We start from the raw sequence: 15,380 nt of genomic DNA, 5'->3' as shown, positions 1-15,380 counted from the left end.
GGCCAACCAGCCACACTCCCTCCCTTATACCTTGGTTCCAGTCACCACCCTCAGATGGTCCTTATCACTTCTGGGTATTGGCAGATGCCACCTCCTCCTAGCTGGCCTCCCAGCCTGCAGTCTTTGTAGGACATCTTCCTTCAAGCCTGGGCCTGTAACCACCCTCTCTGTGGAGCCATCTCATCTTGCTCCTTCCCTCTTCTGAAATTCCCTGGCCTGGGACCTGCCTTGCTTTTTGTGCCTAGCAGGCAGCATCACAGTGCTTTTTCAGGGGCAGCCTCCCTAACACCCAGCACTGCCTGGGGGCAGCATGTCTTCTGATTTACTCTCCTGCCAATGCCTGGCAAAGGGGTGGGTACAAAGCTGGTATTTGATAAGTGGCGAATCTACGTTCCATTGATTGAGCTTTTTGCCTGGGGTGTGGGTTCACGGCGGATGCTGCTGAAACTGACAGAGAACCAGAGGGTTCGGCTGTCTCCCACTTGGTGCCACCACCCAAGGGGTGGGTGTCCCTGGCCGCCGTCTTTATCACCCTCGTCATCACCGCGGTTTACCGAGCACTCGCCTTGCACCCTGTCCTGTGACGCCCCTCCTAAGGTCGCTCCTTTGATCCTCGCCACGACCCTGCTTTGGAGGGACAATCGAAGCCCACTCGCATTCAAGTCTTAAGTTCAATGATAGCTTGACGTGGCCACGCAGGTTAGAAACAGAAGTCGGTGGCCGGGTGCGGTGGCTCACGCCTGGAATCCCAGCACTTTGGGAGGCCGAGGCGGACGGATCACGAGGTCAGGAGATCGAGACCATCCTGGTTAACGCGGTGAAACCCCGTCTCTACTAAAAATACAAAAAAACTTAGCCGGGAGTGGTGGCGGGCGCCTGTAGTCCCAGCTACTCGGGAGGCTGAGGCAGGAGAATGGCGTGAACCCGGGAGGCGGAGCTTGGAGTGAGCCGAGATCGCACCACTGCACTCCAGCCTGGGCGACAGTGAGACTCCGTCTCAAAAAAAAAAAAAGAAAAAAAAAGAAACAGAAGTCGGCACCAGGACTGCCGGGGTGGGATGCGGGGCTTGGTGAACCACGGAGAGACTCCCTTGGGGGAGTGGTGACTTGGGCCACCGCGGGGCAGAAACGCCTCCTGAACGAACGCCCGCTCCTCCCAGGTCTCTGTGGGTTGGGCCCATGGGGACGCCGGACTGGCTGGGGGGGTGGGGGAGAGGGCGTTCCTCGGGGCCCCAGCCGATTGGCTGATGGAAAAGCCCGTTTCAGCAGGGCCCGCCCTGGGCCCCGCCTCCGCCCCACGCTGAGCTTAGGTGGCCGCGAGGCCGCCTTGACCCAGGGGAGCGGGACGGAAGCCCGGGAGCGCCCTGCACCTGTGCCCGCCTCTGCGCACATCCCCAAGAGCCAGGGCCAACGAGGGGTCCCCTCACCCTCAAATCTACCTCCTCAGAGAGGCTCGTCCTCCCGGGCCTGCCGCGATCCCTCGGGGTGGTCTCGGTGAGTCAGGGAGGGTCCGTGAAAGAGGGGTCCGGGGCCTGGCCCTCCGACCTGACGGGGACAGCGGGTCACTCAGTGAGTTTGAACAGCTACCTGCTCCTCTGGGCCTCAGTTTCCTCTCTGTGAAGTGAGGGACGGGGCTAAAGGCTGGTATCCCCGAGCTGAGGCTCCGGAGTTCATTCCATCGCCACCAGCTCAGGCGCGGAGAAGACAGTCGACCCAGGCACAGGAGCCAGGGAAACTGTGTGACCCAAAGTTAATGGGGAGAAACCCAGGTATGGGGACGTGCTCGGGACATTTGCAAACGTTCCATTCCCAAATGTATCCCCGGGAGGCGGCCGCGGCAGGAGATAGACTCAAAGCATACAGATGCACCAGTGGATTTTATTGGTGTAAACGCAGCAGCCACGTCGCCCCGGGAGCTTAGCAGGGCGTGAGGGTGAGCAGCGTGTCTTCCCGCACTGTGTCTTCGCTACAGAAGTTGTACCTGGGGAGAAAAGGAAGCTTTGTAAGGGTTTGGGTCACCTTAGCAAAAGCCGGGTGCTTTTTTGTTTTGTTTTGTTTTATTTTGTTTTTTCTTAAGGGGTTAAGCCCAGGTCACAGTTGATGAGTGATTCAGGAGGCACGAGGGGGCACTAGGGCTGGAGCTGCAACCAGAGCCTGCAGTGCTTGCTGCCTGGAGGCTCTAGGACAAGGTCTGCTATGGTTCTGGAGTGTCACACAGGACGGTGGCCTCCGAAGGCAGGGACTCTCACTCCCTTGTCCCCACAGTCGCCTGGCGGCCTCCATAGGCCCAGCAGCCTGGCTTACAGAGGGATACTGTCCTCCAGTCACTCTCGGAAGGGGACAGCAGCCAACACGCCCTGAGCCCTTCTCATCTGCAGCCAATTTTGCTGCTTAATTCACTTATGCAAACGGCATCCTCACCACACGTGTGAGGGGGGTCTGATGATTAGTTGTACATTACAGGAGAGGAAACTGAGGCACAGAGGGCTCTCCATTAATCAGCAGAATAACAAAGATGCAAAAACAGGTGCATCTGATGCCAGAGGCTGTATTTTCCATGGTAGGATCACACATCAAGCCTTCCTTGACCTTGTCTTCCAGCTCTGGAGTTGGGGGACCTGGCATTCCTCCCTGGAGTTCCTCATGACATTGCCCTTCCCACGTTTGAGTGCTTCGGGGCTGGTTATCTGAGGACTCTGAGGAAGGATGTAATAACTGGGAAGCTAAAGAAAATCAAGATTTTGGTCCAAGCTTTTCTCAGAATCCCTTCATATTTTTTAATAACCTTATTGGGATATTAATTCCTACTAAAGAACCTGCCCACTAGGATTTCCTCCAATGACACAGTATCAAAAGAGAAAGTCAAGGTCTGGTGGGGTGGCTCATGCCTGTAATCCCCACACTTTTGGGAGGGCGAGGCAGGTGGATCACTTGAGGCCGGGAGTTTGAGACCAGCCTGGCCAACAGTCTCTACTAAAAATACGAAAATTAGCCGGGCATGGTGGTGCATGCCTGTAATCCCAGCTACTTGGGAGGCTGAGGCACAAGAATCTCTTGAACCCAGGAAGTGGAGGTTGCAGTGAGCTGAGATCATGCCACTGTACTCTAGCCTGGACAACAGAGTGAGATTCCATCTCAGTCATTCTCCCAAGACTGTTGAGAATTCCATGATGAGAATGCAACATCCCATGACGGTAAATGTAAAAAGTCTTATAATTAACAAAAAAAATGCAGATGTAAGCAGTTATTTTTGTGGTTGTTCAAGAACCACGGACTTCTCTCAGGCCTCACCACCTGTGAGCTCGGAAGCTTTGCCCCATTTCCTCACTTGTGTTCCTTGGCCCCTTCCCACCTTCTCTTCTGTGTTTCATTTTTTCTTCCAAGAAGCCCTAACTTGGCATCGGAGGCCTCCGATCATATTCCCTGCACTTGGGCCCTGTCGCCCCTTATGCACCTGGACCTGTTGCCCTGCCCATGTGCCCTTCCTCCCTGCTACTCCCTGCCTCATCCTGAGAGCTGGCCTTCCTCCCATCACAGGCTCCCCAGGGCCCTCTGCTTTCCTCCTTGGCCACTGTCTTTCTGAGCCTCTCCTGGGAGTTCTTTATTTGGTCTTTTGACCTTCCGTGTGAACCATAAGTCTGATTTTTCTCAACAGCTAAACTGTAAGCTCCTTGAGTGTAGCCTCTGTGTTTGCATCCCTTACTATTTGCCAGTCCATACAATAGGTACTTAATAAAGTCATTTGCAAGGGTACATTTACCAAAGATAATAAAGAAAGAGAGGAGGACAGGGAGAAATAAAGAGGGGGAGGGCTGCCTTTCTCTTTGGATGCTGTGTCATTGGAGGGAATCCTAGTCAGCAGGTTCCTTAGTAGGAATTGAAACCCCAATGAGGTTACTAAAAAATATGAGGGGATTCTGAGAAGAGCTTGGACCAAAATCTTGATTTTCTTTAGCTTCTTTATTATTATTATTATTATTATTATTATTAAATGTTACTGGCCATTTTCATAACAGGAAAATGTTTGAGTAATTCAACTAATTCAATGTTTTTACTCCCCAAACTAGTTTGAGAGATTTGAAGCTGTTTTGATTTTCCTCTGTTTAAAAAACCTGATGTCTTATATCCAGCTGCTCTTAAGAAAGAGTCTTTCTGGAGCAGACAGCGAGGGGAGCTGCACTCAGCCACTGGAATGCAGGTGACAGCTCATGGGCACAGGGCCTCAGGTGCAGCCTTAAGTACGTTCTGTTCCATTTGCAGAAAGTTCAGAAAGCCTCAGCCTTTCCTCAGAAAACCTGGAAGATGCAATGCCCTGGCTGATTTGGCCTCGTATGTCTTACCTGTGAGCAAGTCATCTCCTGGGAGCACCTCTCATTTTTAAGATTCCAATGATGCCACCACCTGACATGTTTTTAACCACACAGTCCCAGGATCCAGGCCATGGGATGCTTGCTAATGGGGCCTTGGGGAGCTGAATTTTAGAGGCTGAGTATCCTCTGATGGGGTCAGGGAGGAAAGGATTTGGTTGCACCTCCAGCCTGCACAGGGCTCCCGACCAGCCTGGCCCAGCCTCCTCTGTACTATGCTCTAGCTTATAAGGCCTCCTGGTTCCACCGATCATCTGGCAGGGCCAGCCTCCTTGTTCTTCTTGCCTCGTGGGGATAGGGATAACCTCACTGGGTCATCCAGTTCAAGGAGACCCAGATGTGGAGTCAGCCCCCATTCTACTCTGCCACCCCACCCTCCCCACCTGGGGGAGTGACAATCTCTGGGACCTGAACTCAGTGACTCCACCTAACCCCAAACTTCAAGACCATCGGTGGCTGAGAGCCCAGGATCTCCTTCCCACAAAGCCACATGTTCTACTGGCCAGACTTGGGGTCTGAGGTTTGAGAGACAGTCACTCTGCCCTCTCAGATCACCACTCCAACTTTCCTCCAGCTGTCCCTTTTTCCTACCCACGGCGCTGTGCTTATTCAGGCCCAAAGCCAGGGAGACCACAGGTCAGGATCTCACAAGTATTGCAATCCTATAGTGCTTTCTTGTCCTATGTAAAATTTTCGATCTTTTCCTAAAACCAATTTATTTTCCGTTTTATTATCCTGAAATGTGATTGGTCTTCTCCTCTTTCAAGTCTAGCTATTCACTAGCCCATACTTATAAACTTGTACCCTTCAGAAAGGATTTCTTGTTCTCTTTCTTATATTTTCTTATTTTACCTTGAAAGTGCAGCCTTATCTTCTGTATTCCCACAGGCAGTGCTGAGAACACCCAATAAGGTGCACCCAACAGAAACGTTTTATGCTCTTTGTCAGTTGCTTGTTTGGGGAGAAGGGGCCACAGATGGGTAAATTTTCTTGGCTTTTCTTGCTTAACTACACATAACTTTTTGGGGTGGGTTTTCATTATAACATGAATCTCTGCAAACATTTTTAGGCACCAGCCAGCAAAGATACATACACTGTCTTCTCTTCTCCCTTTTGCACAGTGATCTTAGCAGCACCCACTTTGGGGAGGGTTGGATTTATCACATTGTTATTCCAAAGAAACTTGACTTTCTCAATTGTTCCAACATCCAGCTTTGCATCAAACTCATAGGAATGGGTTGAGCCTGGTTTGAGAATCCCCCTTGAAATAGAGAAACATAAACATCCCTGTTCATGGAAATGAGTTCTAATTACCATACAATGCCATGCTGCTGTTTTCTATTCTAGATTAACAGGATTATTTTTCTGAATTAATTTCCAAATAAAGGATGGAGAAATGGAAAAGCCAGCTATATGCTAGCACCTCAAACTATGGTTTTTAAAACTCAAGTTAATTTTTCCTTAAAGCTTTCTAATAGAAAATAAAATAGAATTCCTGCATATCATTTTATATGTTTTGGAAGAATTATTTGTACAGTAACAAATTAGCCACATAGTATGGCACAATTAGCCATGTGTTATTGTACTAATCAGAAAACAGGATATCTGAAGTAATATTAGATTTATGTTTAAAAAAACATCTATTAAGAGAGAAAGAGGCCAGGCATGGTGGCTCACACCTGTAATCCCAGCACTTTGAGAGGCCAAAGTGGGTAGATCACTTGAGGCCAGAAGTTCAAGACCAGCCTGGCCAACATGGCAACCCCCCCCGTCTCTACTAAAAATATAACAATCAGCCATGTGTGGTGGCACATGCCTGTAATCTCAGCTACTTGGGAGGCTGAGGCACGAGAATTTCTTGAACCCGGGAGGCAGAGGTTGCAGTGAGCCAAGATCGTGCCACTGCACTCCAGCCTGGGTGACAGAGCAAGACTCTTTCTCAAAAAAAAAAAAAAAAAAAAAGAGAGAGAGAGAGAAAGGACAAAATGCCTAGGTTTATAACAGAAAAAAATTATTAGCAGAAGTCTGCAATTAACTTCAGTACATAAAGTAATATAGTCCTGCGTTGCTTAACAGTGGAGATATGTTCTGAGAAATGTGTCCTTAGGTGATTTAATCCTCGTGTGGGCATCATAGCATGTACTCACACAAACGTAGATGGCATAGCCTGCTACATACCTAGGCTGTATGGTACAGCCTATTGCTCCTAGGTTACAAACCTGTACTACACAAACGTAGATGGCATAGCCTACTACATACCTAGGCTGTATGGTACAGCCTATTGCTCCTAGGTTACAAACCTGTACTACATGTTACTGTATTGAGTTCTGTAGACGATTGGAACACAATGGTAAGTATTTGTGTATCTAAACACCCAAACATAGAAAAAGTACAGTTATTACAAGCTTATAGAGCAATTGTTGTGTATGTGGTCCATCAACTAAAATGTTGTTACATGTTGCATGACTATAATTAAAAACCATCGACATATAAAGAGATGGTAAGTGTTCAAATTAAGTGTGTGGTTTGAAGCCTGTGTATATCATCAAATGAGACGTAGTGTTAAAATAGGAAATTACCTGAAGATACTGTACTGGTGAGTGTTTCCCTTATTTCCAAACAAAGCAACTTTGATCTGACCAGTGGCTGTTCTTCCAGACAGTGTGATAGAAACTCCATATCTCCAGCCTGCACAGGAGATGGAAGAGTTCAATTTATTCACATACAAAATAGGTAGCCTATATCCCAGACTTGTCTCCTTCTCTTACTCTGAGGCATCAAAGCATAATAAATTCTTTTTTTAAAAATTATTATTATTATTTTTTGAGATGGAGTCTCACTCTGTCACCCAGGCTGGAGTGCAGTGGTGCAATCTTGGCTCACTGCCATCTCCGCCTCCCAGGTTGAAGTAATTCTCCTGCCTCAGCCTCCCTAGTAGCTGGGACTACAGGCGCGCACCATCATGCCTGGCTAATTTTTGTATTTTTAGTAGAGACAGAGTTTCGCCATGTTGGTCAGGCTGGTCTCCAACTCCTGACCTCAAGTGATCCTCCCGTGTCAGCCTCCCAAAGTGCTGGGAATACAGGTGTGAGCCCCACACCCAGCCAAAGTATAAGAAATTCCATTTGTTAATCTACAAATCAAACAAGGCCTTAAGGAGAAGTACGTATTTAGCAGCATCCCCCTCTAGAACTGCATTGCCCAGTGAGGAGGTCACCAGCCACATGTGGCTGCTTACATTTAAATCCAAATTAAATACAATTAAAAATTTAGTTTCTCAAACTCATTAGCTGTGTTGCAAATGTTAAATTGCCACATGAGGCTAATGGCTACACAGAATATGTCCCTCATTGCAGAAAGTTCTGTTGGCCAGCTCTGCCCCAGAATGGCAGTATAGTGAGGTAAGGTGAAGAGAGAGGGAATGGGGGCTTGTCTCCACATTTGGGAAGGTAGCTCGGGAGTGCAGCCTGGCAAGCACCTCGAGGGCGGGGACTGTGGTTCCTCTCTGCTCCCCAGGGCCCTGGGCAGTCTCTAGCACAGAGTAGGTGCATGAGCAGTTGTCACTTAGGCTCCTACCTGAAGTGCTATCCCAGGGCCTGCATGCACACACAAACAAATACAAATACATATACACAAACATATGCATGTGCGTGCACACACACAAATACATACACACAAACATACGCATGTGCACACACAAAATACATATACACATGCATGTGTGTGCACATACACAAATACATATACACAAACATACGCATGTGCACACACAAATACATCTACACAAACATGCATGTGTATATGCACACACACACAAACCTACACACATATAACCACACACATATACATAGATACCCACATACAAACACACACATGTACACATGCACACACATAAACATACAGACACACATATACATACATATATAAACACATGCATACACACAAAGGTACATACACACATAAACACACTCACGCATGCATACACCCACACATGTGCACAGATGTACATTAATATACACACACATGATTCTTGCCTAACTCCTATTCATCTTTCGTATCTTCAGAGACCTTGACCCTGACCCTCCTTCTGGTCAGGGCCGGGTTCTCTGTCCCATAATGTCATGGCAACAGCCACCAAGCCCAACACCCTTGTAGTTGCTTGCCCAGGTTCTGTCTTTGGCTGGATTATTAATTTCATGAGAGGAGTGTCTTGTTCGTCCCTGCATCCTCAGTGTCTAGCATAGTCTGTGCTAGCCCATAAATAAATGTTGATTGAGGAATGAATACATGGTTTTTGAGTGTTTAATTTGTTGTTGAAATATTGGCAAGTATTTAATGCATCACAACATCAGTGGAAGAATTGATTAATCAATGTCTTCTTACAAAAAAATATACAGAGTGGGCCAGGCGCAGTGGCTCACGCCTGTAATCCCAGCACTTTGGGAGGCCGAGGAGGGCGGATCACAAGGTCAGGAGCTCAAGACCATCCTGGCTAACACGGTGAAACCCCGTCTCTACTAAAAATATAAAAAAAAATTAGCCGGGCATGGTGGTGGGCGCCTGTAGTCCCAGCTACTCGAGAGGCAGAGGCAGGAGAATGGCGTGAACCCAGGAGGCAGAGCTTGTAGTGAGCTGAGATCACGCCACTGCACTCCAGCCTGGGCAACAGAGCGAGACTCCATCTCAAAAAAAAAAAAAAAAATACAGAGTGATATATATGGTGATAGAAATTTTCTGTATCTTGATTTGGAGGTGGTTACACAACAATTCATTTGTCCAAACTCATAGAAGTGTGTGCTAAAAAGCGGGCATTTTGCCAAATATAAATTATACCTCAATAAATATGACTTTAAAAACTATGTAAGATGTGTTATATATTTATATGAATGTATAACCTCTGTCTTTACTGGGTTACCTCCTATGGAACTGTCATGGGGCAGGTTGGTACAAAGTGGCCCAAACATGCCCAGTCTCTACCCTGTGTCTTAGTCCATTCAGTAGGTTTTGGAGAGAAATCATCCTTCCCCCTGATTCCTGCCTGCACTCCACCAGCGAGGCAGCCCCTGGGCATCAGGGATGCACAGACAGAGGGGAAAGCAGAGAATGGAGTTGGGCTTCTTAAGGGACACAGCCCAGCAAAGAGCTGGTACCAATTACATCTTTGCTGAATGAAGAGAACAGGTGTGTCTGATGCGGCCTTAAAAAGGAAAGAAACAATGAACTGTGGAGTGGTAAAAATTCAGGGTAGCAAGGATGTGCAAACTGGCCGCATCCCATTAATTATACTAGTTGCTCGCTCTCATTTCGTGCTACAGAAATAGAACGGAAGAAATGCACACTCTTTCTAAATCCTCAGTTGACTTGTAACTGTGATAGTTTGGGTGAATGTGTCCATTTCTAAGATAATTAAAATGTACCCACAAATATTTCAGGTTGAAAGCAAGCCCCTCATTTGTAACAGAAACTATATACTTTCTTTACATGGGCAGGTAGTCAAAGTGCAACTTACGGGCGAAATTGCTAGCCTCTCCTGTGTTCAAGAAGAATTTCTGCTGCTCTTCACTTGTCCTGCCAGCAAATTTATCAGCATAGTGACCCATCTGTGGGCAACCTTGATCTGGACATGGGAAGCACTTGTCCTAATCAGAAGAGATAGATGGGACTGTAAGGAGAATTTGTGTTTGTATGATTGATACATCTGAGGGAGCAGACACTCAATTTTCCTACAGCCAAAGCGTTCTCCTTTGTGACAATAAAGGGGTTGGAGCAGGTGATCTCTAAATTACCTTCATCTGGATCAGGGTTCCCAACTTTTAGGCATAACACATTAGAATTATTTGAGGAGCTTTAAAAAATACTGATGCCCAGGACCCAGGTTAGATCAATTATACCTTCTGTTGAGTGGAGGTGGTGAATGATAAGCAGCCAACACTCTGGGACAAAAACCCTGGATTGCAGTGCTTACCAATTTCAGTGGTGTAAATACTCTGACTGTGGCCAGTTTCAGGCTACCAACATGATGTCTCTGAATGTGGAGTTGGGAAGGGATACTCACGCTGGCTCTCATGAGCCAGAATAGGCAGGCTCTAGCCTGTCATTCTTCCATCTCTCCCCTTGTTGCCAGCCTGGCATATAGGACTCCAGCATCCACCTTGCTTTCTCTCCGGTGTGAATTATTCTCTATACATTCTTCTACTCTCACTCTGCCCTTGCCAGAAATGTGCATTCCTGTGTTTTCTAAACTGTATCATTTTTAAGCCAGATTCAGAGGTCGCCTCCTGCAGGAAGCCTCTATATCATTGAATTGACTGCTCTTTCTGATTTCCCAGTTTTCCTCTGCCACATGACTCATCTCATCTTTTAGCCACTTCCCGCCAAATTTTAGCTACCTCCTGCCAAAAGTTGTTTACTTTTTTTTCTCTTCCACTCCACAGGACCATGAACTCTAAGGGACAATGCAAAATGTGTAGTGAGAAGGCATTGCAAATCCCAAACGCAGCAGGACAGCAGTCCCACAGAGGGGTGATGCCTGTTGCTCGAGGCAGGACAATAGCTTACAGACTCAAAGGACTTGTAGGAAGTGCAGGGGTATGCAGCAAACCCATCGGGGTCGAGGATGCTTTCCAAGTAATACTTGTAACTTCTTAGGTGATTGCAAGCCACAAAGTCCTGGGTTCCTGGGAAAACAAATAAGGAAGTCTGAACAGGTGGTTGGGGGGCTGGAACAGCTTCTCTGCCTCTCTCTCCAAATGGGATGGTTCCAAAGCACGACCGTATTTTCAGAAACTTAAGATAAATCCAAAATTCAGCCACAATAATGACAGTTAACATATAGAGGGTGCTTTCTGTGTACCAGGCAACGTTCTGATCACTTTACAAGCCTTGTCCATGTAATCCTCAGTCTTCCTAGGAGGTGGGTACCATATCATCCCTATTTATGCATTACCATCTCATCCCTATTTTACAGAAAGAACTACAGAGTATAGCCTCAGATTTACAGTTTAGCTAATAGATGGGAAAGCTGGTAATTAAACCCATACCCATCTGGTCTTGAGCCCATCCCTCTAACCTTTGTGCCATCTCATGTCCCAGGCACCATGCTGGAGGTCCTCAAAGACATGACCAGATGTGACATGACCAAGCCAATGCAAGGGCATTTCCATGCGGCAGTTATACAAATAAAAACAAGGGCTGGATAACTTTAGGTGGCTTTGTATGAGCATCACTCTTATAGCGTCTTGATTTTCCTTGCAACCTTTCTTGGCTCCCTGCAACTCCTGCCAAGTGACAAATGTTACAGTATACCTTCTAGACCTGGCCTGAGCTTTCTGGGCCATTACTGATGAAGAGTTTTGACTGCCCTATGCACGCAAACCCTCATGAGGCTGTGAAAGACAAACTGCATATGTCCTCATTCTTTATTTTTTATTTTATTTTATTTTTGAGATGGGGTTTCGCTCTTGTTGCCCAGGCTGTGGTGCAATGGCATGGTATCGGCTCACTGCAACCTTTGCCTCCTGTGTTTGAGTGATTCTCCTGACTCAGCCTCTCGAGTAGCTGGGATAGCAGGCATGCACCACCACGCCTGGCTAATTTTTGTATTTTTAGTAGAGACAGGGTTTTACCATGTTGGCCAAGCTGGTCTCAAACTCCTGACCTCAAGTGATCTGCCCGCCTCGGCCTCCCAAAGTGCTGGGATTATAGGCGTGAGCCATCACGTCTAGCCTGTCCCCATTCTTAATATTTGCTTTGATGGCATCCATATATGCCAAGCCATTTTGATGAAATTCAATAAAAATCTTTAGTCACTACATTTGGTTAGACTACTAAGGTTTTTTTCCTGTGTGGTGCCACAAGACAAGTCTGGATGAAAACTTCTCCAGTCCATTGTCCTTTTGGCCTCATTAGATACAGAGTCAGAGCTGTGTCTGCAGGATGCCCCTTCTTCCCAAGTGCACTAGATCAACAATAAAGAATAACCACGTCCAGTAGCAGTCTCCCATCTCACCTTTCTTAACTGTGATTTGCTCCTCATTCCTACTCAACATGGGTGAGCAATGGTCTCATTGTGCAAATAGGCTTGCTGTGAAAATCATTGGGAATATTCTCATTCTAGGTACTGAAAGGGAGCTGATTACATCATTTTGAAACTTATCACTGACTCCCAAGAGAGAATTTGTAGCAAAAGTCTCTTGTTACAAAAGTTACAGTCAGGATGTTTGCTCTTATGGTATTTCCTTTCTCTATAGGTAACTACCAATTGATTGTTGGAGTCACAGCTTTAAGTGACAGTTTTATAATTCTCTGTTGCTTGTACACGCCAGGACATCCACAGCAATGTTTTAAGGAAGCACAAAAGCAGTAAAGCTGAGATATAACAAATCCTATGTAGCTACATTTTTTTCTGAAATAATCCTCAGAAGAGGGAATTGTATATTTTTAAAGACATTTTTATTCTTAAGATTTGCTACAGAAAGGTATTGGTCACTCCAGGAAAGCACTCACTCTGCTCCCCTCGCCCCACCATGACTTTACCTGCCCAGATGCCATCTAGATCCACAATCTGAGACAGGGCATTCTTCTTGCATCCCGGCATGCTCTCTCCTCCATTGGGGAAGAAGTCAAGATGACCCATCTGTTGGTTTGTTCCAAAACCTGAAATGTTTAGAACAACAATGAGCTTTTTGTCATGCAGGACTTTCATGGTTAAAACACAGTTGTGCATGCTCACAGCTGGCGCATTTTAGGTCTCACCCAAGAATGGGATCAGGGGAGCTGCATCCGTGTGAATCACATCAACAAAGTCAGCATCAGAGGGATCTAGTCGCACCTCTTCAGGAGTACCTTCAAAACTTGCTTCTACAGGATCCAACCCTAAAAGAGATGATCAGCACTGCAGAAAAATAGACCTGACTGTAGATGTCAGCAGCACCAAGGTGTACAGCTGCCCAGGCTATGCACTGCCCAACTCAAGGGGTACCATGCCCTGGAGTTATGCAGTGCCATGGCCTTGGGTGCTAAATATGAGGACATAGAGTCTGAATGTGGCTCATTGCAAAAGGGTTCCCAGTGGCGTGGATGGAGGAGGACAAATGAGCAAATAAATTTAGATTTTGTTTAAGCAAGGATTTTTTCCACACCAGAGTCTCCCATTTACTTGTATATCTTTCTTCTTCAACATCCTTTCTCTCCCCAAGCTTGTAGAAAGAAAGGGGTGAAGCAATATGGTATCATAGTTAAGAACACAGGTTCTGGGTCTAGGTTGCCTGGCTCCAAATTCCTACTCAGCTGCTTTTGGGGCAAGATGCATGACCTTGAGCATGTCACTCTACCTTTTTGTGCTTCAGGTTCTTCATTTTACAAAATGGGATGATAATGGCATCTATTTGATATGGTTGTTACAGATTAAATGAGTTAATATGTAGCACTTAGCACAATGTCTGGTGTAGTCATCGGTGTGTAAGTAAGTTATTAAAAATTATTATTTTTGACAAATTTCCTTCTTAGCAGGGATCTTGGATTTGTTAATAGTTTTTGAAGGCTTTGTTTGAAGGCTTTGTTAGAGCAGCTGATAAAATAGAAACGTGAATGTAGTTGCCAGCTGAAAATAAAAGAGATTTCTTATAAAGAGTTGCAAAACCAGGTCTGGATCTCGGTTCTCCCACTGACGAGTTGTGTGGCTTTGGGCAAGTTATTTGCATCCCTGAGCCTTTTTCTTCAGTTCTAAGAATTATATGAGAAAATATAAAGCATTTTGTTCAGTATTTGGGATAAGCAGGCACTTAATCTATGCTTACTATAATAATTATAATAGCATTATTATTAATATCACCATCATATTATGTAACTATATCTTGTTGCTGTTATAATTCAAATGCTTTGACTGGGTTAAAAGAATGCTTTTGGCCATAATGGCGACTGGGTTTCTTCTACTAGTAGAAGCAGTGGGAAACAATTTTTAGGTTCTATTCTGCCCTTGATTTCAAAGAGAAGGGAGAAAGAATTGGCAATATAGACCCTCCTTGATTATGTTTTGCTCATGTTCATACTAGTCTCACTCTGCATTTTCCTGGGTGCCCAGTCCTGTTGAGAGACCACCACCACCAGAAAACCAGGACTTAGAAAGGAGGGGCTAGGACAGAGGTGGAAGAAGCAAAGAGGAACAGAATCATCCTTCGCTTGCCATGAAGGTGGCACATGAGCTTCTTGGGGGCTCCCTAAAATGTTCTGTGCAGGCTCCAAGCAGCTCTATCACAGCCAAGGGGGGCAGTCTCCTTCAGGGGAGCTCTCAACTGGGCTGCATTCTTGGGACCTCATTCTGGGGTTTCTGGAGACAAAACTGGGGCCCTGCCTCTGGGGCCTTACCTGTAATCCTGCTCAGGCCTGGAGTCTTGCTGCCTGCCTCTCCAGCCACGTGGGCTCCCAGGCTGTGGCCAATGAGGTGAACTTTGGAAGCGGGGTAGCTATACTCTGTCTGGAGAGGGAAGATTGTATTTTCAGGATATTTTTTGCTGTGGTTTTTCTAAAATGCCAGCCTAATTGATATTACTCCTCTGCTGAAAACCTTCCATGCCTCTCGTTGCCTTCAGGATCAAGCCCAAACTCATTTTGAAGGCCTCAGAGCTTTCCTAACTCATCATCTATTTTTCTAGACTCTTCAGCCAAACCCTTTGTTGAACTTTCAGACCCTCAAATACATCATAGCCTCTCACCTCTGGGCCTGGTTTGTTCTTCTCTTCCTGTTGTTGTCTGTCCCCCAAGCACTTGCCAGCGAACATCAACAGACTAGCCTTCAGCTCTCAATTTAGACGTCTCTTCCTTGGGAGACCTCCTTAATCCCTTTCCCCGCCCCATCAGTGTGGATTAGCTGCCTTCTATGTGTTCCTGTAAAGCTCCTACTCTCCCCATCAGAACCCACGAATAGATCACACTCTACTGGCATTGCAAGTCTTCACTGCAAGCTCCTTGATGATCTGGGACCTCATGTGTCTTCTTTACTTCCTCACATACTCCT

The 15,380-nt window shown here is 46.3% G+C and overlaps 1 protein-coding gene and 1 long non-coding RNA gene across 3 annotated transcripts in view; one reads left to right on the top strand and one right to left on the bottom strand.

Moving 5' to 3' along the window:
- Positions 1-1,321: 1,321 nt before the first annotated feature.
- LOC129048363 (uncharacterized) lies at positions 1,322-11,754 on the top strand. Its single transcript, XR_008510644.2, has 3 exons — positions 1,322-1,493; positions 10,801-10,993; positions 11,459-11,754. It is a non-coding gene; the product is annotated as an uncharacterized LOC129048363 (long non-coding RNA).
- The window catches only part of PNLIPRP1 (pancreatic lipase related protein 1), a 31,440-nt gene continuing 17,976 nt past the window's right edge, over positions 1,917-15,380 (bottom strand). For both annotated transcript variants that reach the window (XM_009245830.4, XM_054522926.2), the window contains exons 5-12: positions 14,732-14,840; positions 13,121-13,240; positions 12,902-13,021; positions 10,925-11,043; positions 9,876-10,005; positions 6,946-7,054; positions 5,460-5,627; positions 1,917-1,980 (exon numbers count right to left, since the gene is read on the bottom strand). In XM_009245830.4, coding sequence (XP_009244105.4) covers positions 1,917-1,980; positions 5,460-5,627; positions 6,946-7,054; positions 9,876-10,005; positions 10,925-11,043; positions 12,902-13,021; positions 13,121-13,240; positions 14,732-14,840 — 939 coding nt within the window. The remainder of the gene's footprint in view (positions 1,981-5,459; positions 5,628-6,945; positions 7,055-9,875; positions 10,006-10,924; positions 11,044-12,901; positions 13,022-13,120; positions 13,241-14,731; positions 14,841-15,380) is intronic.

Source organism: Pongo abelii, chromosome 8 (genome assembly GCF_028885655.2).
Source record: "Pongo abelii isolate AG06213 chromosome 8, NHGRI_mPonAbe1-v2.0_pri, whole genome shotgun sequence".
Lineage (NCBI taxonomy): Eukaryota > Metazoa > Chordata > Mammalia > Primates > Hominidae > Pongo > Pongo abelii.
Note: the sequence above shows the minus strand (reverse complement) of the source record. Positions and strands in the feature narration are given on the sequence as shown.